Raw genomic sequence first — 26,171 nt, 5'->3', positions numbered from 1 at the left:
GGTAGGACTTGGGAAAACCAAAAATAAAAAATAAAAAAAATTACTTCAACTTTTGGAAGGAAAAAACCGGTTGAACTTCCTTTGAATACTTCATTCAAGCTGGAAAAGGAAATGGAATTATAAAAATTATTTTCTGAAGAAAATGGAGTTGACCAGTGTTGGAAATTGCTTGGAAAGGAGAGGACATTGAATACGCTACTTCTAAGAATATCTGCAATGATTGACGGCCCGGTGCAGGGATTGCTCTGTTCACCCTCACTCGTTTAGAATTTTTTAGGGTAAACTATAATAGTAGTCATTATACTTTTAGAATATTTACATTTTAGTCATAAAACTTTTAAAACTTGCAATACCATCATTTAAGTTTTAAATCGTTTTTATCATGGTCACTATAGTCAATTTTCGTTAAGAAAAACTGACCTGATATGTTAAAGTCTATTTCAGCACTATTTATCCTTTTCCTTATTGAATAGTGCTTGAATTAATGGTATCGTCACCGTCCGATATTTTTTCGATTGTTGTTACCATTAAACAATCCAATTGTATTTGCATTAGGTTAAGATGATTTTTTTCTCTATATTCTAAGTAGTGCATAATATTTCATGAGTCTGGTTAATGCCTTATCTGGTTGAAGATGCATTAATGGATCATATTTCTGGATCAAGTTCTTTATACGAGTTAAGGAATCCAAAATTCAAAGCAACAAAGTTCTAATCTCAGATGGAGCTCTGATACGTCTTTTTCATTTTGGCTTAAATATGAAAAAGGTGTCTAACGTATGTTTTTTGTTTCAGTTTGATGTCTAACGTTTTTTTTTAATTTAGTGTCTAATGTTTCATGTCGTAACTCAGTTTGAATCAGACTTTGACGAACCATTAATTTCAGCCGTTAACCCATTTAAAATGTCATGTGACATGTTTTTAATATTAAAAAGTAATTTTCCCTCTCATCTTCCCTCTGTTTCTTCTCTTCCTTCTCATCGTTTCATCTTCCCCAAACCAAAACAAAAAATGATTTTTACCTTCCATCTTCCCTCTCATCTTCTCATCTTCCCCAAACCTAAACAAAAGTGATTGAAATGAAATTTAAAGTATAAATCAAGAAATTGGAATTTACAACCGCAGATTGAACCTCCTGTTGAGGTGGTTTTTGATGTGGTTGCATGAGAAAAAGGGACCACCTAAGCGTGTGTCTTTGTATCTCACGCGAGTTGGGATCTGAATGGTCAAGGGTTATGATTGGCGGCTTCTTGTTTGCAGATGTTGTGAAAGGGTGATTAGGGTTAGGGTTCCCAAGTAATTAAGGTTTCGGGTTGATGTATTAGGCTTGTTTTATTGGGCTTAGAGATATTTTTGGTTTAGGCATGATGTAGCTAGTTGGATTTGTTGATTTGAGCTTGAATATTTAATGAATGGGTTGGTGGTTTTGTGAAAGAAAACTGGACTGTTGACATTTTAATTTGAATTTTGTTTTTCATTTCCTTTCAATTATGTTTGTACAAAAGAATTAGGCTTTTGAGATTTTGACATAAACCATCAAACTAAAACAATTTAAAACATACTCAATTCTAGAGACCGTTTGATGGGGTTCTTTTTTCTATATATATATTTGGCTTTTTGATGTGTTTTGGTTGGTGATGAAATGAGATTTTGTCTGTGAAATCTTTACCCACTTGAATTGGTTTCAGGAAGAGAGGGAAATGGAATTTGTTGCCTTCGGTGAAGAGAGAGAAAGAGGAAGAGAAGGAAAGAGGAAGGGGAAGAGAAAGAGGAAGAGAGAGAAAGAAATAAATAAATTTTTATTTTAATTAATTTTTTATTTTCAAAAATCATTTTTAAATATTAAAAAATATCAGGTGACATTTAACAGCCGAAATTAATAGTCTGTCACGGTCTGACCCAAATTGAGTTATAAAATAAAACATTAGACACCAAATTAAAATAAAAAACGTTAGACACCAAATTAAAATAAAAAATATTAGATACCAAACTGAAACCGACGTTATATTTAACCCTTTAACTTTCAAATTGGTTTTAATGGTTATGAAAAAATACATGAGACCTTTGAATGATAACTTGCACTAAATTGTTTTTTTTTGGCTCACTACGTCATCTTCGTTTGAAGAACTTTTAATGTATATGTAAGGTTTAATGTACAAATAAGTGCCTAAATTATATCTTTTGTGTTAAATAAGTGTCTATATTTTTTTGTCCATCCGGGTGCCTAACGTTACAAACGTTAGCACTTTCGGTGCTCGGGCCATTAACACTAGTAGTTCTTCCTATTAAGTGACATGTGTCACAGCCCGGTAATTTTGAAATTTGTTTTTTCTAAAAATATTAAAAATATTATCATATTTATAAAATAACCCAACTTTTCTTATATTATAAAACAACCCCAAAATCTCAAATCCTAACATTAATCCGCCGTCGCCGCCTTCTCCGGCCACGACCACCGTCGCTTACGTAGTCCTTGCCATCATCCTAGTTATATGCCACCGTAGTTGTAGCCGATTATGTAATACCCCAAATTTTTTACTACTGACTAAAATGTAAGTTTTGAAAGTTTGAGGGCTAAAGTATAGACTTTGTAAAAGTTTAGGGACTAAAAATATAATTTTGATAAGTTATAGATCTTCGCCCGTAAATGAAAGGTTTGGAAAAAACAAGGATTTTTGTGGGAATCATATTTTTTGTACGAGATTTGTGTTAAAAGCTATAAAGCGATAAAGTTTGGTATTGAAATCTGATAATCGGATCGAACCAGAATTTTATGAAAAAATTGAAGGATGTTATAAAATTGTTGGAAATATTATTTCGATATTTTAGATCAAAGAAATTTGGCTCAGAACAATGTAATTTTTCAGATTTGGTCGAACAGTGGAATTTTAGTGACAAAAGTACAATTTTCAAAAATTATGTGGCCAAAGCGAAAAATAAAAGTCAAGTTGATTCATCTTTGACTAAGGAATATTTTAATAGAAGATAATGCAATGAAATTTGGTAATTATCAAGTTTCATTAATGGTGTTTTTGGGATTTCTCATTAATTAAATTTTAAATTCAATTATATTATTAAAGTGTCATGTGTCAAGGTTAATAAATACTAGATTAATCAATAAAATTAGCACAAAATCAGCTCCTTCTTCAAGCTTGGTCAAAACCACCATTTCTCCAAGGTAAACATTTTATTTTTGATTTTTAAGCTTACATGATTGATTTTTGGACTAGGTTATGAATTAGAGAATTAATCTACAAGAAATTCTCTATCATTTGGTTCCAATATTTCATAGTGAAGATTCTTATATGTTTAGATTGAAGGTTAGAGTTTATGTAGGGTTTTGGAGTTTGAAGAATTATTGAAAGATTATTATGTTTTTATGTTGGAGATTAATTTTCAAGCATGTATGATGTTTAAAATCAAGTGTAGAATGATTTAAAACATTTGGCCTAATTAGGGTTTTGGTGATTGATTGGATTTTGGTTCAATTTGATGTTGCGTTGATTAGAATAACATAAATTTGAAGTAAGAAAGTTGAATTCACCCTTGAAATTGAATGAAAAACTAGTCTTATGATCATAGGGACATTCGACCATTGGGAAAAAATTAGGGGAAAATACTGAAAAATTTTCTGTGGTCTAGAATCAATATTAGAAGTGTTTTATGTGACTTGGAGATCAATTTGGATCCTTGAGTTAGTAAAAAGGTTAATATACAAGTTTTGATAATTGTGGGATATTATTGCAAAAATGCAATATTTGAAGGGTTAATATTGATTTTTGATAGTTGAAAATCTGGAAATTTAAGTTGGAAAGTTGTTTGAAACCAAATTGTAAATTTGGTAAAATCGGAATTCAAAAAGTCTCAATATTATGGGGACTTGATTTTAAGTTTATTAAATGTGGAAGTATCATTTGAGATTAATACATGATAATATTTCTTTGAAGGTGATACAAACTGTCAGAATATAAAATTTCAATAAATTGTGTAGTGGAAACAATTTTTAAAGCTTAATGAGGCTTATATTTGATTTATAAGTAAATTGATCAAATGAGTCTAGTTTATTTATTTAATTACTCTGATCGAGGACGACTTACGATAAGTCAACCTCGTTTTAATTTCCAGTATGATTTATAAATTTTCAGTATGGAATATTTCTATAATATTTTTTCATCAAGTTTTATGAATGTTTTTGGGTATGAACTGCCCAAATATGATATTTATGATGATGAATTATAAATGTTTATAATTATCAGATGATTTTCAATTATCAAATATTTACAGTTATCAGATGTTTACAGTTATCATATGTTTTACAGTTATTACACGTAGATTAATAAATGATTCTATGATGATAAATATAAGCACATTGTATGTTGCATTGAGAGTCATATGTACATTTAGCATGTCCTTAAGTGAGTGCTCATCGGTTATCAATTTAGCTTTGGTACATTCGTGTACCAATGTTCAGCACCATAAGTGCTCAGATTATGATTGCACTGAAGTTCATCATATTACAATTTTAGTTATGATTCGGAACCGTGTTGTACCTAGTGCGCACCTTATATTCACATACTTTGTATTCTCTTACATATACATTGAGCTATAACAGTAAGTGTGAAAGTTATGATAGTATATAAAAGAAAAGAACATAGAATTGAAAAGAAAGTTATAAAATATGTTCGAATGAAAAGAACAAAAGTTATTTATTATATTTAATGATGACTTGCATGATTTTTGATAAAATCATGAGATGATAATTTTCAGGATTTCAGAAGAAAAAATGACCTAACTAGCTCAGTTTGAAGTTTTTAATTTTTTTATTTAAATTTCCAGTTTATTGTTTATATTTTATGGATTTTATGTTTTAGCAATATTTCTACATCACTAAGTTTTACTTAGCGCGTGATGATTTTCATGCGTAGGCTCGAATAAAGTAGTTGACGTGAAGTAAGGAGTTTGCCAGCATCTTATGGAAAATCAAACCTACTGACTGTATCAGTAAGACATCCTAACTTTAACTTATTAGTGGCGTGTACATTATATTTGTCGGGTTGCTTTATCAGATTTATTTTAAAAGGGTTTGTAATAGTAATTAGGGATTATTTTCTTTAGTTTTGTCTAATTTTAATATTAATCGTATTTATGAGTGAATAGTATAAATGTTATATTTTAAATGGTTTAAAATCAAGCGATATTAGGCAGTTGTATTTGGATATGAAACAATATTGAACTGCCTAATTTTTGACTGAAATCAGATTAGTTTCAATGATCAAACAATATTTTACAAATTTATATGATTGAGGGAAAAAAATTAAAGTTAAAATGAAAATTATTAAATGAAACAAAATTTTTAAGCATTTAAGTTCAACAAATGTCAATTGAGTTGATGTGACATATTTAGTTCGTATTACGAGATAAAACGGGCTAAGAGTGTTACAAATTAACCATCAGAATCGCGTGAGATCACCATTTTCATCATAGGATTCGCGAGACTTACAACGTCGATTTGTCGTCAATCAGTCGTTAACCAGTCACGATTCCATATGGGTTTTGGTCGTTGGGGGAGGGGAGGTTGGGTGGAGCTTCTTCGACGGCAAAGGGCGGTGGTCGGTGTGGGTTTAGGGGTTAAAATGAAGGTTTTCAAAGTTTAGGGGTTATTTCAAAATTTATGTATTTTCTTTTTAAAAATATATCTAATTTTATTTTTTATTATTATATATATATATATATATATTTAAAATTATCAGGTTGTGACACATGTAGGAACGGCAACGGGGCGGGTTTTGCTCCCCCCGTCCCCGTCCCCGAAATAAATCCCCATCCCCGCCCCGTTTCCTGTCGGGTTTTTTATCGGGGTGCCCCATCGGAGATTTTTTTGCCCCGTCCCCGAACCCGACCCGAAATATTGTACCCGGATACCCAACCCGACCTGATATTATTCAAACCCGATCCGAAATTAGCCGGGTTTCGAGTTTCCCCGTCGTGTTCGGGTCGTTCTATCATTCCTAGACACATGTCACTTAACGGGAAGAACCAATAGTGTTGACGTCTCGAGCTTCTAAAGTGCTAACGTTTGTAACGTTAGACACCTAGATGAGTCAAAAAAATGTAACACTTATTTGACACAAAGGGTATAGTTTGGGTACTTATTTGGGCATTAAGCCTATACACAAGGGTATGCTGTCGTTTCATTGCCCAAAGTTGCAATGATATGATGAAGAAGCACGACTTTGATTTCCCTAAAAAAAAGGAAAGTTTGATATTTTATTTAGATTATAACAAAATAGGAAATTTGACAAGTTACATACAACGTTAGACTAATAGTGACGGATCGTAACATTGACGCGGAAAAGTGTGTAAAAAGTCGAGGGATCGGAGAAATGAGTCTCGAAGGTAAGATAACCCCTAGCGTATCGAAATTTTCCGGTACCGGAAACCACGCTGTATTCTCTTACGGCCAAGAACCGGTTGCCGTTACCTTGTACCTGGAGGGTGCTGCCGTTGTAGGCATCGTTGGTGAACACTAACGAGAACGACACGTAAGCGTTGATCCCATCCAAACCCGTCGTGATAGATATGCCTTGCCCACGTCCCACGACGGCCGACGTGAGTTCCGGACCTTCGGTGACGAGATCATCGGTCATGACGAAAGTTCCGAAGTCTGTGTATTACCAGAGTTTCCCTGGAAATCCGACCATCGGAAGGCTAGTGGCGTTAGGACCGGCTGAGTAGTCCTGAAAGAAGACGGTCATGTTGGTTTGCTTCATCACTTCATCGTCCGCCATAGCCGGAACGACTGAGAACAACACCATGAATATGGCTGAAACAACTTGAAATCTCTTGGAACAATTAGACATGGCTGCCGCCGGTGACCAAAATCTAATGCGGATGCCTTTGGTGTGTAGTGTATTCATTTCATTTTATAGGGGAATGTGAATCTGAAAGATGAAAGTCAAAACCACAAAGCACGCTGGGTTTTAATTAGTTTATAATCATGTGTATTTGGTGGCCGATAAATTATTGAGTTGGTGAATTTAGTTTATAATATAAATACATTATATTGAGAGGACGTCGGCTGAGAGAAAAATTTTACACAGCTCGACGAGCCACGACGAGTGTCATTAACGACGGGTATCATTATAAAAATTTAAATTCTAAAAGACTTAATGTATAATTATAAACTAGTTAAAAATTTAAAAATAAATATTTAAAATAAAGGGTAAATTGTAGTAGTGACCACCTAACTATTGCTCTTTTTCATTTTGACCAATATTTTTTAAAAAGAATCAATTAGGTCACTCAACTATTTAAATGCATTCAATTAAGGCATTTGCCGTTAATATTTAACGGATAAGCTGATGTGACAGTTAAAAAATTTGGTATAATTACACATTTGATCATTGTTACTTATATATTCTATCAATTTGGTCCTAATTTTAATAAATTAAACTAAATTTAACCCTCAAATCTTTAATTTGACTTATATACTCTTGCATTCAAGTTGGTTTTTCTTGGACATTCGTGACTAAAATTCTTTTGATTGCTTTTTGTAATTTTTTATTCCTTCTTTGACTGCATTTTATTGCTGTGATCCTATGACATAATAACTACATGAATATCTCAATGGTGATTCAGCCATGTAGCATGAAGGATTACTCAAGAATTCTAAATCCAAACATGCTGTTACCAGCTAGTAGAAGTCTTGCTGAAGATTCGTATACCTGAATAAATAGATCCTATGCTTCTTGAAAGCGCAACACAAGAGGGTTGGATCCTTGAACGGGTCTTTACTTTCATTGACATTTGCTGCCGCCGCAGGAATTTTCCTCACTTTCTTGCTGCTTTGATCACCTTGATATAATGCAATTCTCGAGAATCTGTCATTGCTCTCCACCTTTCCAAGTATTCGAGCAACTTTATCGGTGTGCAAATTTACCATCTACCGAGATGATGTATAAACTAGTATTAGGGAATTACTAGAGCATAAAAATTTGTACTTATTGCTGGTTCAACTTGTTATTTGCAGTAAAATCTATTAAGAAAATTACTTCTTACTTTTATCCCCAGAAGAGTAGCATATATGAGGAAATTAGAGCTCTCATCAAACCACAAAGCATGTTGTGGTTTAATAATTAATGGAGTTGGTGAATCTTATTTTATAATTTAAATATACTCCTATTAAAATGGGGCTAAGGAAATAGAATGAGCATTAACTATTCTAATTAGATAAGGTTTGCTAGGAGGGCAAATCAAATGTAATTTTAATTTTTTAATACAATTATATATATATATATGATTATTAGAAAATAAATATGAAAAAAATAAATTCAATTTAAAAATATTAAAATCGTAAATTAATTATAAATAATCTATTATATACATTTTAGTTATTCAAGTGTTATCATATTTTCAATTGGCCTAGGTTTAAATCTTCATTTATCCATTTTTATTTTTTTTCTATCATTAACTATAATATATAAATATATAAAATGTTGTAATTAAATTTCAAATATTACAATTTTCAAAAAGAAAAAAAATATTAGTTTTAGTTTACTGATCAAGACAAGGTCTTGGTTTTGAATTAATTTTAGCTTTTTTTTCTGGCTTTAATTTAATCAGGATATATAATACATGCATTAACTCATTAGCACATATGGGATGTGGTATAGTGGCTAAGGCGCCACCCTGGCTTATAGTTTACCCTAACTATTATAGTACATGTTTGTAGTGATAAACTGAAATGTCACAACGAATAATGGCGTACGAAGTGAAGCGATCGAAGGAAGAAGTCTCGAAGATAACAAAACCGTGAGCATAACGGAATTTGCCGGTCCAGGAAACCACACCATATTCTCGAACAGTCGTGAACTGAATACTAGTGCCTTGTATCTGGATGGTGCTACTATTATAGGCCTCGTTGGTGAACAAGATAGAAAGGGAGACATAAGTGCTGACCCCATCCAAACTCGCAGTGACGAATATGCCTCGACTACGTCCGACGGGGCCGATCCGGAGTTGGGGCTTCGGTTATAGGATCATCAGACACAAAAAGAGTCCCGAATTGAGTTAAACTCCAGGGCTTCCCGGGAAAGCCGACCGCTGCACGGACAGTGGAGTTGGGACCGCCGGAGGAGTAGTCGTGGAAATAGACGGACATGTTGGTTTCTTTGAGTTGATCACCTGCTTGGTCTGGGACTGTAAACAGAACCATGGATATGACTAAAACAAGTAGCAATAGCAATGACGAATCGGTGTTATTGGCCATGGAAGCGTAAATAATGACAAACTTGGATTTTGGGTTTCACTTTTTATAGGCAAATATCATCATTGGTCTAACCCACTCGTCGGTCAAGAAAAACAAGATATATTCGTGGAGGTATATGATGCGTGCGTTCCACGAGCAGATAAGTGTGTCGAATCTTGATAATGGGGTTCTCTCGGCAACCAACATCAACAATTTGTTTGACCTTATAGTATTTTAAACAATGAATACTGTGATTGAAAGAAAAGATTTAATAAGTTCTCTCTCTCTCTCTCTCTCTCTCTCTCTCTATATATATATATATATATATATATTAAAAAAAAGGCTAACTCCATTAAAACAGTAAAGAATCTTCACAGTTCATCATGTAAATTGCCTTTTGAGGAACCAAGTTTTTCCTCGGCATTAAGTAGAAGGGTGGTAGCCAATGATGCATGAAGAGCAGCACCATAATGAAGAACATCTTCATTGATCGTGAAGTGTGGTGTGTGGACTGATCTGAGTTTTGGTCTGCTCTCATCTTGCATTCCAAGGAAAAAGAAATATCCCGGAATCGCTTCTTGGTAAAATGCAAAATCCTCAGATCCCATCAATGGTTTCATGTCTTGAACTTTGTCATTGCCAAGCATATTCCCTGCAACGTTCAGGAAAAGCTCGTGCAAGTCCTCGTCATTTACGGTCGGAGGGAAAAGGGGTACCGGTTTATCATGAAAATCGATGGTTGCATTGCACCTTTGCACGGCAGCTTGCCCTTTGATAACCTGCCAACTTGAGTAAATCAGGCTTCTGGGATAGTAAAACCATAACATATATGAACCTTTTTCGAAACTCAATCATTCACGGAGCTTTTCTTGTCTATTTACCTCCTCGATCCTCTGCTTAAGTTGTACTAAACTCGATTTCAAAAATGCTCGGAAGGTCCCTCCGATAGTAACAGAATCTGGTATAACATTGAAAGCGCTCCCTCCTTGAAACTTTGCAACTGTCACCACCTACAAGCAAATAGTATCACAAAAAAGTACGCATTTGAAGAAAGGAGGCAACAACATGAGCCAAAGCATTTCCTAATGTTGCATAGAAAGCAAAGGACCAATGTACCTGGGAATCCAATGGATCAGCTTCACGCGAAACAAGTTGATGTAGGCTGACAATAACATTCGAGGCTGCCAAAATCGGGTCTATCGAATGTTGAGGAATGGCCGCATGGCCTCCTCTTCCACTTATCACAGCATTGAAGATACCGCTTCCAGCTAATAAAGGACCCGGCTTGGAGGCCACAGTACCAATTGGATTCTCATGCGTAACATGCAGTCCAAAGATTGCATCAACATTGTCTAACACACCTTCATCTAGCATCTTCTTCGCCCCTCCACCGCCTTCCTCTGCTGGTTGGAAAACAAGAACAACTGTACCCTGATTAACAAACAAAACCAAACAGCATCAAGTATCTCATATGGGAAACAAGCAAGCTAACGGGCCTAACACACTCGAAACCGTCGAGCCACAAGGTGACTATCTGCAGGCAAACTGATACCAACAACAGAATCACAGGCTAAATTGACAATAAGCTATATTCTGCGGTCGGTTTATCGACGATTACTTCTGTTCGAATTGGAACATACTATAAGCATAAACAAGAGATCTAAAAACCCAACTTAAAGGCTCAATGACATCGATTTCGATAAACAAATTAACAACCAAAATTTGCTTAAGAGGGAAATAGCATTTGGCACCATTACTAACGCAAAATCATGAGCAGCAGACCGATAATTCAATCATAAAACAAACGACTAATAATAAATATGCCAAGAGAAAATTAAAATGACACACACACACCTTCAACTCTTCAATATGCTCTTTTAGTATTTTTGCAGCACCAAGAAGCATAGAAACATGAGCATCGTGCCCACAAGCATGCATCTTTCCAGGAATTTTACTCTTGTGCTTCCAATCCACATCTTCCTGCACATTTCAACAACTCATTAATAGAAGAAGTTATAGTTGATCAAAACTCAATGACGACCAACACTAACCCAGAAAGATGTGAAGAAACTGAAAAATTTTCAAACCTGAATAGGGAGAGCATCCATGTCCGCCCTTATAGCAACAAAAGGGGGTTTACCGGTCCCAACAAAGCCAACAACACCAGTGACTGAAACAGGGTAATTATAAGGAATCCCCAGTTTATCCAATTCTGATCTGATCAACTTACTAGTCTCAAATTCCTCATACCCCAATTCAGGATTCTCGTGTATTTTCCTCCTGATTCCAACCATCCAATCAACAAGCTCCTTTCGTTTAGCGAAATCGAGGAACTTTTTGGGGATTTCAGATAAACCATCGGAAGAGCTTGAAGACGATCCAAAAACAACTGTTGGATTAAGGAGATGAAATATCAGAACCAAAGAGACCAACTTGGAGAAACCCATGCTTGTTTTCATGGAAAGAATCAAGCTTTAAAATAATTGATTGAGGAGACAGCGGTGGAAATGTCCAAAACGCTCGTCACTCCTACTGTGCTTTTCAGTTGTCTGCGTTATAAAAAGCTGTAGGCGACTTTATAGATAGAGATTAGATAGCTGTAGTTATCGCCGGCCACATCAGCTACACGTGCTTAATTATCAGCTACACGTTTTTTTAACGGACAGCTTCCTCGAAATGTAAGAGATGTACTGCGCCGTTTGTTCATCTAAATTATGCATTACAGATTAATGTTAAGCTATATTATACTTTTATTCTTTCTTCTAAATCTAATGATAAATTAAAATTTAATTAAATATGTCAACTCGATAATTATTATTAATTTTCATAAATTATAATTTAATTGGAAAATAAATGTTTAATTTATATTTTAATTTAAATATTTTAAAAATTATTAAATTAAATGTCTAATATTTTTAAAATTATCGCTTTAAAGTCAATTTTAAGACTTTCGTTACATGGTTCATTTATTAATTTTTGAAATTTTATTTAAAATTTTAAGATTAAAAAAATTAAAATTTGTTATCATCTTCTATCGCCGCCGTCGTGGTCATTGAATGTCCATCCACTTTGGTAGCAACTAATGAAATTTGAAGATTAGAATTTTAGAAATTTTAAGAATTAAAATTTTATTAATTTTAGAGTGACTTGAGAAAAATAATAGAAGTTAGGTTTTTAAAAATTTAAAATTTATTTTTAAAAAAATTAAAAATATGTGTCGAACACTGATTGATTGTCTGATTTTTAACGATCGTAATGAAATTAACCTTAAAATGATAATTCCAAAAACGTTACACACCTAATTTGATTGATTTAAAATAAGTAAGAGATATATTTTTAGACATTTATTTTCTATTTAAACTTAAAATTATTAATAATTATGGATGAATTTATTAGTTTATTTTTAAATATAATACCCAAATTTTTCATTAAAATGATAATTAATTTAAAAAAAAATTAGCTGACCATATTCTCATATGTAATGGGGTGAGGGGAGGTAAGATAGTAGGTTGCCCCCAACGTCAGATTGAGAGCAGCTTCTATGGAAGACATCCGGCAGTCAAAATTATGAATTGTCCACCGTTAGACTCGATCCCACAACCATAAAATTAAGAGCCTTGCGCTTTACCAATTGAGCTGGACGGACAATTCAAAATGATAATGATAATTAATTTGTTTTATCTTAATCCACGGCACGGTCTTTGTCATTGGGGGTGTACATACATGATGTGTTTGGTCCGAAATTATAGCGACCCCAAAGGCAAGGACATCTTCAATTACCAAACTGGACAAGCATTTTGGGAAACGTGCCCTAAAGTCATTTCAATTTTTGAACTACACGTATCTTAAAAGCCGACCCTTAATTGAAGAAATTAGAGACAATTTCCATGCAATTCATTCCACCATTTGCTAATTGCTCATGCCTAAAGTATGGTTAATGTGTAATTTTATAATAGTTTAGACGATTATAAGATAATATTTATTTTTATTAAATTAAGGTGATTATTATATGTTTTAAATATTCTCATTCATTTGATAATGAACGTTCAATCACCCTGCTACAGTCAATGGTACTCGAATACGTGAGTTCAAGAAACAACAACGATTCTTTTAATCACCGAAGTAAGTTGGTTCGTGCATTTATTTAAAAATTTTAGTCATTGATAATGTATATATATTCTATATATATATAATTGGAAAATAACATTTTATTTTACTACTAAAATCATTCAATGAATTTAACTAGTGGATAATATTAAATTGAAATAATATGAGCTTAAATTAATAAAATTATTTTATTTAATTCATTAATTATATTTATAATTTTCTTTATTATTTTAATAGTTTTTAATATTTTTAAACAATTTTTTTAATATATATATAATTCATAACTTATTTTTAAGATTATAATTTGTTAGATTAAATAGTGATGCTTTTGTTGAACTATAATTATTAGATGAATAATTCATTATGTATAAGCTCACATGCTCTACTCTATTATTTAGATTAAATAATGTTATGATTAATCTATAATAAATACAAGATATTGATATTATAATTTCAAACTTTTAAAAACTTTTATTTTAGTCAGTGTAATTTTATTTTATTTTTCCCTAAAGTGTTATGATATAGTTATTTTTTAAACATTAACATAGTTTAAATATTTTTTTCATGGACTCTGAAGTGTTCCAATGGTTAAGGGAGTTTTGTTATTCTCTAGTGATTCAAGTTCGAGAGTAATCTGTATTGAGTTTAGATCTAAATCTTTAAAAAAAAAAAAGTTTTTTTCGTTTCACTTAAATACTCTAGTTTTTGAAAAGTTTTATTTTGGTATTGTAATTTCACTTTCTTTCAATTTAGTCCCAAAATTGGGGAAAAAAATTAAGTCTAAATAATTTTTGGGCTCACTATTTTCCCTTCATTTAGCCCACATAATGCAAACAGCTTGTTTTTCTTCCGTGAAATTCGTGGAGATTTGATGAAGGTAAGCTTGATTTTGAACCACCAAAATCAGAAAGTAAACCCTAGATTCCATGAGGAAGATGTTCGCACAACATGACAATTTCGATTACAATATTGCAAGTCATTGTTTATGAAGAATATTGCCACTATCAACACAAACTCTAACCTCTACCACCCAAACTTCTTTTAATCTCTTAGGAATTCATTGTGACTGATTGATACAATTTGTTTGAAGGCAGCAAGATTATTATTCGAATTATGTTTAATTCAGTTTAAAAATTTACGATTCAATTCAATCGATCAAAATTTATTTTAAAAGAAATTTCGTAGACTGAATTACTTTTTATTCACAATCGAATTACTTGACTCGATGATTATTTGTGAAAATGTTTATTTTGTTGGTATAATCACTAGTACTCAGACTAGATGTTGCAAAGATTTATCCCTCCCAACTCAATTTTCTTTATTCATAATTTTAGAATCTGAAATTTTGATCAAAGATTAGTGTCTCGTCTTGTTAGATCAATCAATAGATAGTTCTGGAAATGTTTTTTTGACGAACCAAAACAAAGGCAAAAGCATTATTCCCAATTCTCATGAAGTGCTGGAAATGGCATCTGATTCCATTTTCTTTCTATACGAGCACCATTTGTTTTCCACTCTATAAACTAATCTTCTTTGTTTAATCCAAATTCAGCATCTTGTCTTCCAACTTCGGCTGGTTCATATGGTGAGAAAATCCTAAATAACTTAGTGCTTTTCTCCTTGATTGGATTCTTATATAATTGGTTATATAGTTAACTTTGCATATGGAACTTCCATTTACAGGAAGGTGGCAAGGATCAGTCAAGCAGTAAGAAAAAAATGAGTTTGATGGTAGGACCATGGGGAGGAAATGGTGGAACTGCTTGGGACGATGGAATTTATCACGGCGTAAGAGAAATCACACTCGTTTACGATCGCTGCATCGACTCAATCAAAGTGATTTACGATAAGAACGATAAGCCTGTTGCGGTAGAGAAACACGGCGGTGTAGGAGGAAGCAAGACAGCTGAGGTTAGCCTAAGAACCTCTCCCTTTTTCTTTTGATGTGTCATGCTCATTATAATTACGCTCAAGACATTGTTTTTTTATTGCTTTAATTGCTATCTAGATTAAGCTGAAATTCCCAGAAGAATTCTTAGTCAGTGTAACTGGTCACTACTGTCCTGTGGTTCATGGTGGTAGCCCTGTGATTCGATCGCTCACGTTTAAGAGTAACCAAAGAACATTCGGTCCGTATGGAGTCGAAGAAGGAACGCCCTTCTCTTTCTCTGTAGAGGGAGGACGAATCGCGGGGTTCAATGGGAGAAGTGGATGGTACCTTGATTCGGTCGGATTCCGTCTGTCTCGTGTTCAGTCTCCTAAACTCTTTCAGAAGGTGCAGAAAGGATTTCAAAGGCTTACAAGTAGTGTCTCAAAAGCCTCTGCCTAGCCTTGAGGATTGTCAAATGTCCCCTTCCCTTTAACGCGCAGTCAAAAGTTCAGACTACCTTATATATGTGAATATACACACATATATGCTGGATTGTGTTGTCCTTGGTTTGCTATTTGATGTCAGTAAAGATATGGATTAGTGTTTAACTAGTTTTTTTTTCATAAAAATGAGCAAATTAAGATAAAGGATCCTAACTCTAACTGTGAGTTCCATGATTATCAACATTAAGCATTAACCTAATCCATACACTTGATGAACAATAAATGATTAAACCACTTCTCGACCCTCACAATCCCAAGAATCAATACCTTCTTTGACCGTAGGATTAAAGCCAGAAACACCAATACCAACCTCCCTACCAATGCATTCAGACAGATCAAATCACCCCATATGCCACATTCTTACAGGGATTTAGGGCAAAATTTACAGTCAAAATTCAAACTAAAGGCATCAGCTCGTTCATAGGGAACAAGGACATATGACATCGGAAAACATAGACTGAATAAGCAAGATTTACACAAAACAAGATGTTTAAGCAGGAATTATAATCACAAGCTCATTGAATTGCATTCCATGGTTATTTCAACAGCATTTACCTAATCCATTCACTTGATGAATGATCGAAGCACTTATCAACCTTCAGAACCAGAAATGCCTTGTTTAATGGTGCGATTAAGCTGAAACATCTTGGCCGGAAGCATCGACAACAACCTAGCAGACCTCTCTACCAATGCATTCACAAACACTAAATCATCCCACATGCCAACATTCACACAGGAAGCAAACCTCTCTACCAATGCATTCATAAACACTAAATCATCCCACATGCCAAAATTCACACAGGAATTTCAGGGGGAAACCCAATTCAGTAATTATATACACATACAACTAGGTTTTAAAGCATGAATTATAATCCTAAATATCAATCTTAATGTTTATCACAAGTGCATTCGAATGAATTCCGCAGTTTATTTTTAGCCTTAAGCTCAGCAAGGCGCCTCGACAAATAGTCCTCATCAACCTTCTCCTGCTTCTTGGTCGGCACTGCATGAGCAGCAGGCTGTGGCAACCCAACAGAGACCACCAGCCCATAATCATCAGCCACTTGTTGCATCAAGCTGTTGACCTCACCTTCTGGCGTGCACAATGAAGTAGAACCAGACAGTACTCTCCATAAACTCTGCCTGGACCTCCATATTCACAAACTGCTTCTCGAATTTATCCATTGTCTCCGACATTTTCTGCAAATTGCCTGTATCATACCAAAAACCCTCAAATTTAACATATTGATAATCAAAATAAAAAATTCTTTTAAAAAAAATGAAAGCACGGCTAACAAATCCATATCGTATTATTTCATATAAACACTAAATACTTAAAATTTGATACTTTTAATGATAATTTACCGGTGGTCAAGGAAGATTCGAGAGACTTGACGATGTTACCCATGGACTTGTTGATAGTGGTCATCTTTGCCTGGGTATCGAGTCAAATTAATACTTAATTAACTGATAGCGTTAAATTCAGTCAAATTTTAAAAAAACATATAAATGTTTACAATATATTAAATATGAAAAAATAACAAAATATTATAGAGGTAGACTTTTAAGAATAGTTATGTAAAATAATTAAGTTATGCTCACATTATGATTTTTTTTTCACTCTGGGAAATTGATACATGGGCATGTGATGATGATGCAAAAGTGGATTAGTTTATTGGATAATCTGCAATGAATTAGATATTCAAACATGTGATACGTTGACCTCGTTATTAGATATTTCAACACGTGATAATCACATGGGAAATTGGATTATTTTTCTTATATTCACCCTCTTTAAAAATATTATTTCAATACGATACATCTTTGATATTAAAGGCATTCAAGAATACTCTTTCTACATCACATGCCTTTGACATTGCATAATCCCCTCTTTGCAATTTTTTTATTGTTGCCGTTACAAGGCTATGCTTAGACTAACTCGGACCGACCCACGTCGCACACTTAATTTTGGTGGGTAAGTTTCCCAACAAAGATGTTCTGCCTACACAATTTTCTGCATAATCCCCACATTGCAAAATTTTAATATATGATAAATTTTTTAAAATATATATATTAAAATTTTAAGAGTATAGAATAATAAAAATTTAAAGGTATGAAGTTAAATTATTAATAAAAATATCTAAATTACATATGAATTTAAAATTTTTAAGAGGTGTTATTACTCCTAACACCCATTCAGTCAATTCCAAAAATTATATATCTTTAGTATTACTAATCTCTAATATTATAAACCACAGATAAAGCTAGGATTGAATCATGAAGGGGAGAAATTGCTTTTTTTTTAAAAAAAAATTAGGGTCTTAAAAATAATTAAATCATAAAAATTAAAAGATGAAGAGTTTAGCTTCACTAAATTTAAAATTTAAAGGTGTTAAAAAATTAAACCACATAAATTTGAGGTAGAGGCTTAATTCCAATAATTTTAAAACTAACAACGTTGGAAAATGTAAGGGATTAATTATAATGATTTTAAAACTATCAGTGACCCAAAATGTAATTAGACCATCAAAGTTAAAACGAACATCCGTCTCTGTTGTAAACCTTCATCGCTATATGTTTTCAACTTGAGGTTTTATGTCGTCGACTTATCAAATCTAAACTGGCTAATCATTTCATTGTCATATAAGTAAACAAAACAAATTATCAAAAAGTTACACAAGTGAGATAAATATCATGATAATTTTAAATTAACTGTCAGTAACTTCCTCCCTTATCTCATATATCAATTAGTTGTCATATAACATATAAAAACAACTGCAATAAAAGATATAAAAAGAATGACTCATTAATAGATAATATATAAGTGATTAATTCAAAAGAGAGAGAGAATCGATCCTGACAGTTAAAAAATTGATTCTCTCTTTATTTTTTTATTACCGTCAATTTTTAAGGCTTATATATACAAAAGGTGTCCAACGTATGTTTTTGATTCCGGTTTAGTGTTCAACATTTATCTCGTACCAGTTTGGTGCCTAATGTCTCATTCTGTAACTCAAATTGGGTAAGGCCGTGACGGACAGTTTAATTTTGGTTGTTATGTGACATGTGTCATAACCTGGTAATTTTAAAAAATATATTTAAAATTAAAAAAACTAAAATTTTATATATATATATATATATATGTATATATTAAAAAGAAAACAATTTTTGAAATAAATTCAAAACTTTGAAAACCTTCATTTTAACCCCTAAACCCATGCCGACCATCGTCTTTTGCCGCTAGCGAAGCTCCACCCGACCTCTCCTCCCCTCGATGACCGAAAACCCCCTTGAAATCATGAATAATCGATTGTTGATCGACCATCGGAATCGTGTGGGATCGCGATTTTCATCTTATGATTCGTGGGGTATAAAACGTTGATCAACTGTCGATCAATCACAATTTTATGGGGGGCTTTGGTCGCCGAGGGGAGGGGAGGTCGGGTGGAGCTTTTTTGACGGCAAAAGACGGCGGTCGATGTGGGTTTAGGGGTTGAAATGAAGGTTTTTAAAGTTTTGGGTTTATTTCAAAATTTATGTTTTCTTTTTTAAAAATATTTATATTTTTAATTTTTAATTTTAAATATATTTTTTCAAATTACCAGGTTGTGACACGTGTCACTTAACGGTCAAAGTTAATGTCGTTGACGGCCCGATCACCTAAATGAGTAATGGAATGAAATGTTAGACACCAAACTAGAATGAAATAAACTTTAGACACTAAACTGAAACTAAAGGCATACGTTGGGTACCTTTTATATATTTAAGCCAAGTTTTAATTATCTATTAAAGTAATTCTTCAATAAAATTTTCTGGTATATTACCGAGTTGAGCTTATTCTCAAATGAAATGAAGCAAACCGAACCCCTACTTCCTGGAAAGTTCCTGCTGTCTGTTTCGTACAACTTGGAGTTGCAAATAGACCCCTTTTATCTTGTAGTGTCTTAAGGCTCTTCTAATTTGGGTTAGTCTGAGGTATATTATCTATTTTTTTGGTCCAAAAATTTTCACAAATTCATCGTATATATCTACTCTTAAGGTATTGTCTATTTCCCGAAAGTGCTCTCTTGTGATCCAAGTTATTGAACACCCAATCTGACATCACAAAGCAATATGTATTCACCATATATGAATGCTCTGCAACTCTATAAAAACAACACGCAGTGCCGCCATCAATGTCCAGAAACCAAGGTGCCAAGAGAACGATGATATATGAATCTCAAATATCGATTTCATCAACTTCAACACCGTATACATAAAATTGCAGCAACGGGACAGCACAGAAAAATAGACTTGATAATCGGCCAAGTTGGGTATTTTTCTCTGGTTTTTTCAAAAACCAAAAACATAAACAAGCGCATAGAAGGCCGGGACTTTCATGGTTGCCATTGCGTATTCATCATTGGATTCATTATATGGTAGTGCCTTCGGAGGATTACGTACTTTCAAACCTGACTCACCCAAAATACAAACATGCAAACGCTTAAGGGACAAGCCACGTATGACGTGGCGGTCTCTTGTTAAACACTCTTATCTGTCTTTCTCTTCACCTTGAATCTTTTCCCCCAATAGCCGGCGATTCATAACATAGATATATCCTATGCTATGTAGTATGTACCAATCTGTATACATGTAGTTTTTTTTATGTATTTGTACTTAGTTTTTTTAACAAAAAGAAAAAAAATTGCTTCTTAAATAGTGTATTACTGCTAAAGAGACAGCCATCCACTTTTTCCCCCACACTCTCCTCCGGGGCTCTATTAATTAGGCTAAAAAGGTGAAAAATAGTAACCAGTTTAGGCTTATCTTAGTTTTGGAAGAAAATTATTGTCCTTTGAATGTATTTTCTTTGATCCCAAAGACTTTAGGTTGTTTTGCCTTGAAGTAGACACCTTTTTCTCTCTCTGATTAGAGAGACCGATTTGCCCTTTTGAGCTGACACTTAGAGCCCTTTTTTTAGTCATTACGACGAAAGTAAAGATATTACCTTTCGTTACTTTCGAATGCAGGTCGATGGGAGGAAGGGATCCCAAATAGGTTCCTTTTTTAAACCTTATTGGTTCTTTTGAGCTACAGGGTCTAGATTAAGGTGCTTCTTATCTTTCCTTTTGAATTTGGGTTCTGGAAAATGAATGGGATTGAAGAAGAAAACCCTATTGTTTTCGAGATTGCTGTTGTGGTTCCCGGAAGGAGCCTCAAATTAGAAAACGAGGGTTATGATTGTGTTGAGGTTCTTGTTAATGAGTTCAGAAATGTGGGCTTTTTCGTTGACAGAGTTCTTGGCCTCCACGATGAATTTATCAAGGTTTGATTTCTTTCTTTCAAGTTTGAACATTTTCTACGTTGTCCCATGGAATCAATTTTTGCCCTTTTTCGTATTGTGTTTTCTTGAAAATATCGTTATTTTAATAGTTTGTCTCCGTCTGCTGGTTGTTGCAGTTAATCTACAATGATCATCGAAGATGTACTAAGTTTCCCTTTGGCTCCTGCCAAGTGTTTTAGTGTATGAGTTGTACATGCAAATATGTCGTAATTTACATTTTTATCAACAAAAATTTCCTTTTATGCAATCCTGATTTTTATGGGAAAGTTTATTGTATCGTAGTTAATGTTAATGCATTCCTAAAATGATGGGAAACTCCACGGTCTTAATAACTTAAGGTTCCTTGTTAGGAAATGAGATGCATTTAATTGAGGATCAAATTTGCTTGGTAGAACTGAATTAAACATGTTTTTTTACAATGTATAATGTTATTTCTAAAGTTGAATTGATTGCCTATTATGTTTTGTTGCTCAATTTGGATTGTTGTCGAAATTCATTCTTGAATCTTTAGTGACTGTGGTAATATTTAGTTAAGTTGCTTTCTTTCAGCTGGCAGCACCATTAGAGACTTTGGGAGTAGTAGCAGCCAGGCTGCATATGAAGAAGACCACTCATATTGGTAATAATTCTCTGGCTTAGATATTGATGGTTCACTGGTTTCTTTTACTTACCTTCAATTCGATTATACACTTTCTTTGCTGAAAATAGCTAATAATTCTCTGGCTTAGATATTGATGGTAATAATGCTCTGCACTTCAGGAGTTGATTTACCATTTGAGTGGGAAGAGATTGAAGCTTTCATGCGGCAGCCTGATGGCTCTTTATTCAGTTGGTGTGAGCGTTTCCAGTGCTACCGTCACTTGATACATGAAACTGTGAGTTATTTAATGTACTCCCATCTTACTTTCTCGTCTCTAGCTTAACATTACTACTTTATGAGACATGTAGTCTACATTTACAGGTCTTCATTGGGAGGCAGTAAAATTTAGCTTCGCATGGCTTCTTTATCTTCTGGCACCTCCTTTTTTATGTGAACTTTATTTTATGGTGTTTCTCTTTTTTGTGGCATTTAAATTCAAAAACAAATATATGTTTCCTCAATGAGATGCAATCTCTATTGAATTTTATGTTGTTTTACTCAACTATCAACTCATGTTTGAAATGAGCAATGGTTGTAGGTTGTTTTCTCTATTTTAGTTGTTTTAAGCGGCCAGTGCTTATGATGGAATCAATTCGGATATCCACTGTTTTGATGTTCTCTATATAGTGAAAAATGTGCTCTTTTGGAAGGATGTTTTGTGCTGTAGTGTATGTAAAGAAGTCTTCAGATCTGCTATTACTCTCCGAATACCAGTAACCAGATGGAATATTTACAGGTTAATAAGAAGAACTCAGACATAACTTTAAAATTTGATGGCAAAGAGATCCATTGGGAACCTGGGGAATCATTACTGCAGAGGTTGGAACTCGAAGGAATTGTTAAACAAGTTTTCCCTTTACACGGTACTCTTTGTTACGTTTACTAGCAAATTAACTACGGCTCTGATTCCCCCTCTAAGTGCTGAAGTACAATAAATGTTGCCTGTAGATGAAACAAAGAGGAAGAAACTACTGCGGAGTTGGGCATTAAATTGGTGGGACTTGACATCTCAACCAGTTGATGAGATATATGTGTATTACGGGACTAAGGTAATTATAGATTCACGCTAGCAACGTTTTGCATGTTGTTTTTTGCAGTAGTTAGTCTATCACTTAATCGTGGAATTTTTGCATGGTAGATTGCAGTTTATTTTGCCTTTCTTGGAATGTATACACGTTGGATGATTTTTCCAGCTGCTTTTGGTCTCATCTTGCATTTTGTTGATTTCGGGTAAGCTTCGCCTTTCCTTCTTCTCGTTAGCTGAACTGCTTCATCCTTGGTTTTAATTTAGTTTCTTGGGTGTATTGATTTATCCAGATCATTAAAATTGCTAGTATTCCCTGCTTTCTTCATAAGCACAGTATTGTGGGCAGTGTTGTTTTTCCAGTTCTGGAAACGTAAAAACTCTGCACTTTCAGCCAGGTAAACCGATATCATATTGATAGAAGGCCACCTTTCTAAATGACAAGTTTGTTTCTTCAGCTTTTCTTATTTATTTCTCTCTCTCTCTCTCTCTATATATATATATATATATATGCCGGGGTCGTGCAGGTGGCATCTTAATTATTCTGTCGGAACAAGCCATGGATACAAATTATCAGGGAGGGAGTGGAACTGTCTACAGCCTCCCGTGGAACTTGTAAAAGGTTCGGGAATAGATAAAACAAAAGAGAGAGAAGATTTGCAAAGATACGAATGGTTTGGTTATCTCAGACGATTTAGGAACGATGTTTTTGTTATTTTGAGTATCATTTGCCTCCAATTGCCATTTGAGTTGGCTTATGCTCACCTCTATGAGGTCATCGAGTCCGATATTGTGAAGTAAGATCCTACATCTCTTTCCTTTTTTTAATTGTAATTGCTGTTATGGAAGTTCTTTTCCTTCTATAGTATTTAAATCACACGGTTTTTATGTGTGTCATGGTTTTGGTGTCAGGTTCGGTTTAACTGCGGTTTATCTTCTGGTTATTCAGTACTTCACAAAGATCGGGGGGAAGCTATCAATCCGACTCATTAAGCATGAAAACAATGACAGTACCGAAAATCAATCTGACAGTTTGGTCTACAAAGTACGATTAGGAAGTAATATGTCAATTCAGTTTTCCTTCTTTTCTTGTGAAGAAGTTTATTTAACAGGTAATAGTTATGTTTCAGGTGTTCGGTCTTTATTTTATGCAGTCATATATTGGGGTTTTCTATCATGCTCTTTTGCATCGTAACTTAATGACCCTTCGCCAAGTATTGATCCAGCGTCTCATTCTTTACGAGGTAAAGACAATTATTGTTTTTTGTTACTTTGTACTAATTACCTTACAACTTTTTGGACTCAAATGGTTTTGAACTGCAAAATGTCATTAGGTGTTGGAAAATCTATTGGAAAATTCTTTGCCATATCTAAAGTACAGCTATAAAAAGTTTAGAGCTGTTAGGTAAGATTTTCCGATTGTAATGCATCTTAGTGTACCACATAAGTTTACATTTCACTCTAATGCATCTTTGTTGTCAAGAAACAAGAAAAAACGCGAGAAAGGTTTGACTGGAAAGATACAATTCGCTACCAGGGTGGAGAAAGAGTACATGAAACCCACATATTCTGCAAGCATATGTGAAGAACTGGAAGATGGGCTGTTTGATGGTAATGTGCCAAATATGTTTTAAACTAATTGCACTGTTGGAAAGTTGTTCGATGTATTACTTTGATTATAAAGCACCACCCGAGAAGAAGCTTACGGAACGTAGATTTTTCTTCTTACTGAAAGTTTAAACGACGTGCAGATTTTCTGGAGTTGGCACTTCAGTTCGGAATGATCATGATGTTTGCCTGTGCGTTTCCCCTTGCATTTGCATTCTCTGCCTTGGTATACAACACTTTTAACAGCGCTTTCACGATTTGTGTTTTATGGTTTGATGTTGATTTCAGTTTTAAAAATCAACACTAAACTTGATAGTTTGATGATGTATAGAGCAACATCGCCGAAATGAGAACGGATGCCCTGAAGCTGCTTGTGATTTTGAGACGGCCTGTTCCACGAGCCGCTGCTACAATTGGAGCTTGGCTGAACATTTTTCAGGTATTTTCTTTTTACCTTAAAAAACTAAGGTGCCAAGACACCTGCTTAGCATGGGATTTACTGATATCTTTAACTTCAAATTTCAGTTCCTAATATTGATGTCAATATGCACCAATTCTGCACTCTTAGTATGGTTATACGATCAGGAAGGAAAATGGAAAATCGAGCCTGGCCTTGCAGCCATTCTCGTAATGGAACATGTTCTGCTGTTGATCAAATTTGGGTTCTCCCGCTTTGTTCCCGAGGTATCTTCTCCTAGTCAAACACATTATTTCGAAGATGATTGAAAGTATACGAAGCACTGACCTCTTTTTCATATCAGGAACCTGCATGGGTGAGAGCGAAGCGGATGAAGAACGCAACACAAGCTCAAGACATGTGTTCTAAACAGCTTTTGAGGAGCATTTCTGGGGGAGACAAGGCATTTGGGCATTATACTCCGAAAAAAGACATCTGATGGAACAAACAAAACAGATTAATGCCGAAATCACTGGTTTGTATCCTAGAGTTCCATCAGACACATTGCCAAACAAAGATCGACAAAGGCGACGCTTCCATCGATGATTGAATCTAAGCTCACTTTCAAAGATGTATAGGTTTTGCTTTTTGCTTCACTTTTTTCCTCTTGTAAATTCTAGTAGTTTATTCCGGATTCTCCACAACTGTCTGTTTATCTTCGAATCAGTTGAATCTCAAAGCAAGTAGTTTATTTTGGCAGAATCAAACTCTCAATGTATTTCAACAAAAGAAACATAATATTTCAGAGAATCTCGACAAAAGAAACATGATATTTCAGAGAATTTAAACAATCCAAAGAAAACTATATACATGAGAATCCAAATCAGGCATCGACTAAAAAAATATTATATTCAAGGGAAACAGGTCACTGACTGATTCATCTTTGGATTGAACTATACATCACCCAAAGATTTGAAACCATATTTGTTTTGCGTTGGATATCATCAGCGAATTCTCATAATATCTCAGATGCACAGTTCTTCAGCCTTAAATTAACCATAGCTACTGCCTGTGATGACAGCTTCGGGAGCTCCCATGACGTCCGTCACTTCTCTTGGTGCTCCCAAACTTCCCACTAACTTGACGAGCATATGCCACGACAGCCTTAGCCCACCTCTTGATCTCAGCCTTGAACTTGGTCGAATCGAGGTCTTTTAATGATGACACCGGTTCAACCTGAAGCTCCTTGAAGGAGAAACACTGGTTAAACCGTCTCCGTTTTCTGTTTGTATCCGTAGCATTGCTCTTGTCCGTATCAGTAACACTGCTCTTGACGACTTCGTCACCATTGTTAAGAGCCGGAGTTTTGTCGACAGACATGGTTTACATATGTGCTAGGAGGTCCAACGAAGAATATTTGGAGTCGAGATGATTGGTTTGCAGCCATTGATGA

At 34.2% G+C, this 26,171-nt stretch overlaps 3 protein-coding genes and 3 pseudogenes across 4 annotated transcripts; 2 read left to right on the top strand and 4 right to left on the bottom strand.

The window, feature by feature from the left end:
* Window positions 1-6,308: 6,308 nt before the first annotated feature.
* On the bottom strand, window positions 6,309-6,916 carry LOC120137606 (annotated as a pseudogene).
* Window positions 6,917-8,624: 1,708 nt separating this feature from the next.
* On the bottom strand, window positions 8,625-9,338 carry LOC120137560 (annotated as a pseudogene).
* A 239-nt stretch (window positions 9,339-9,577) lies between these two features.
* On the bottom strand, window positions 9,578-26,131 carry LOC120137559 (IAA-amino acid hydrolase ILR1-like 4). Its single transcript, XM_039153287.1, has 6 exons — window positions 26,127-26,131; window positions 11,334-11,718; window positions 11,101-11,226; window positions 10,363-10,677; window positions 10,128-10,256; window positions 9,578-10,025 (listed from the first exon to the last, which is right to left on the bottom strand). The coding sequence occupies exons 2-6, from the start codon at window positions 11,703-11,705 to the stop codon at window positions 9,618-9,620; spliced, it is 1,350 nt and encodes a 449-aa protein (XP_039009218.1). The 5' UTR covers window positions 11,706-11,718; window positions 26,127-26,131; the 3' UTR covers window positions 9,578-9,617.
* On the top strand, window positions 14,806-15,763 carry LOC120137561 (jacalin-related lectin 19-like). 2 transcript variants are annotated; one of them, XM_039153289.1, is made up of 3 exons: window positions 14,806-14,938; window positions 15,049-15,264; window positions 15,362-15,761. In XM_039153289.1, exons 1-3 carry the CDS (start codon window positions 14,936-14,938, stop codon window positions 15,680-15,682), a joined length of 540 nt encoding a protein of 179 aa, XP_039009220.1. In that variant the 5' UTR covers window positions 14,806-14,935; the 3' UTR covers window positions 15,683-15,761. The 2 variants fall into 2 exon arrangements, with proteins under 2 accessions (XP_039009220.1, XP_039009219.1); XM_039153288.1 differs by having other exon boundaries at window positions 14,832-14,938; window positions 15,037-15,264; window positions 15,362-15,763.
* On the bottom strand, window positions 16,555-17,167 carry LOC120137562 (annotated as a pseudogene).
* LOC120137558 (anoctamin-like protein At1g73020) lies at window positions 20,736-25,507 on the top strand. Its single transcript, XM_039153286.1, has 16 exons — window positions 20,736-21,031; window positions 21,599-21,668; window positions 21,809-21,924; window positions 22,426-22,552; window positions 22,638-22,738; window positions 22,828-22,919; window positions 23,007-23,111; window positions 23,241-23,510; window positions 23,626-23,758; window positions 23,844-23,957; window positions 24,048-24,118; window positions 24,197-24,324; window positions 24,465-24,547; window positions 24,653-24,760; window positions 24,847-25,005; window positions 25,083-25,507. The coding sequence occupies exons 1-16, from the start codon at window positions 20,855-20,857 to the stop codon at window positions 25,215-25,217; spliced, it is 1,989 nt and encodes a 662-aa protein (XP_039009217.1). The 5' UTR covers window positions 20,736-20,854; the 3' UTR covers window positions 25,218-25,507.
* Window positions 26,132-26,171: the final 40 nt, after the last annotated feature.

Source organism: Hibiscus syriacus, unplaced genomic scaffold (assembly GCF_006381635.1).
Source record: "Hibiscus syriacus cultivar Baekdansim isolate YM2019G1 unplaced genomic scaffold, ASM638163v2 tig00110674_pilon, whole genome shotgun sequence".
In the NCBI taxonomy this organism is placed as follows: Eukaryota; Viridiplantae; Streptophyta; class Magnoliopsida; order Malvales; family Malvaceae; genus Hibiscus; species Hibiscus syriacus.
This window is presented reverse-complemented; position numbering and strand designations above follow the sequence as displayed.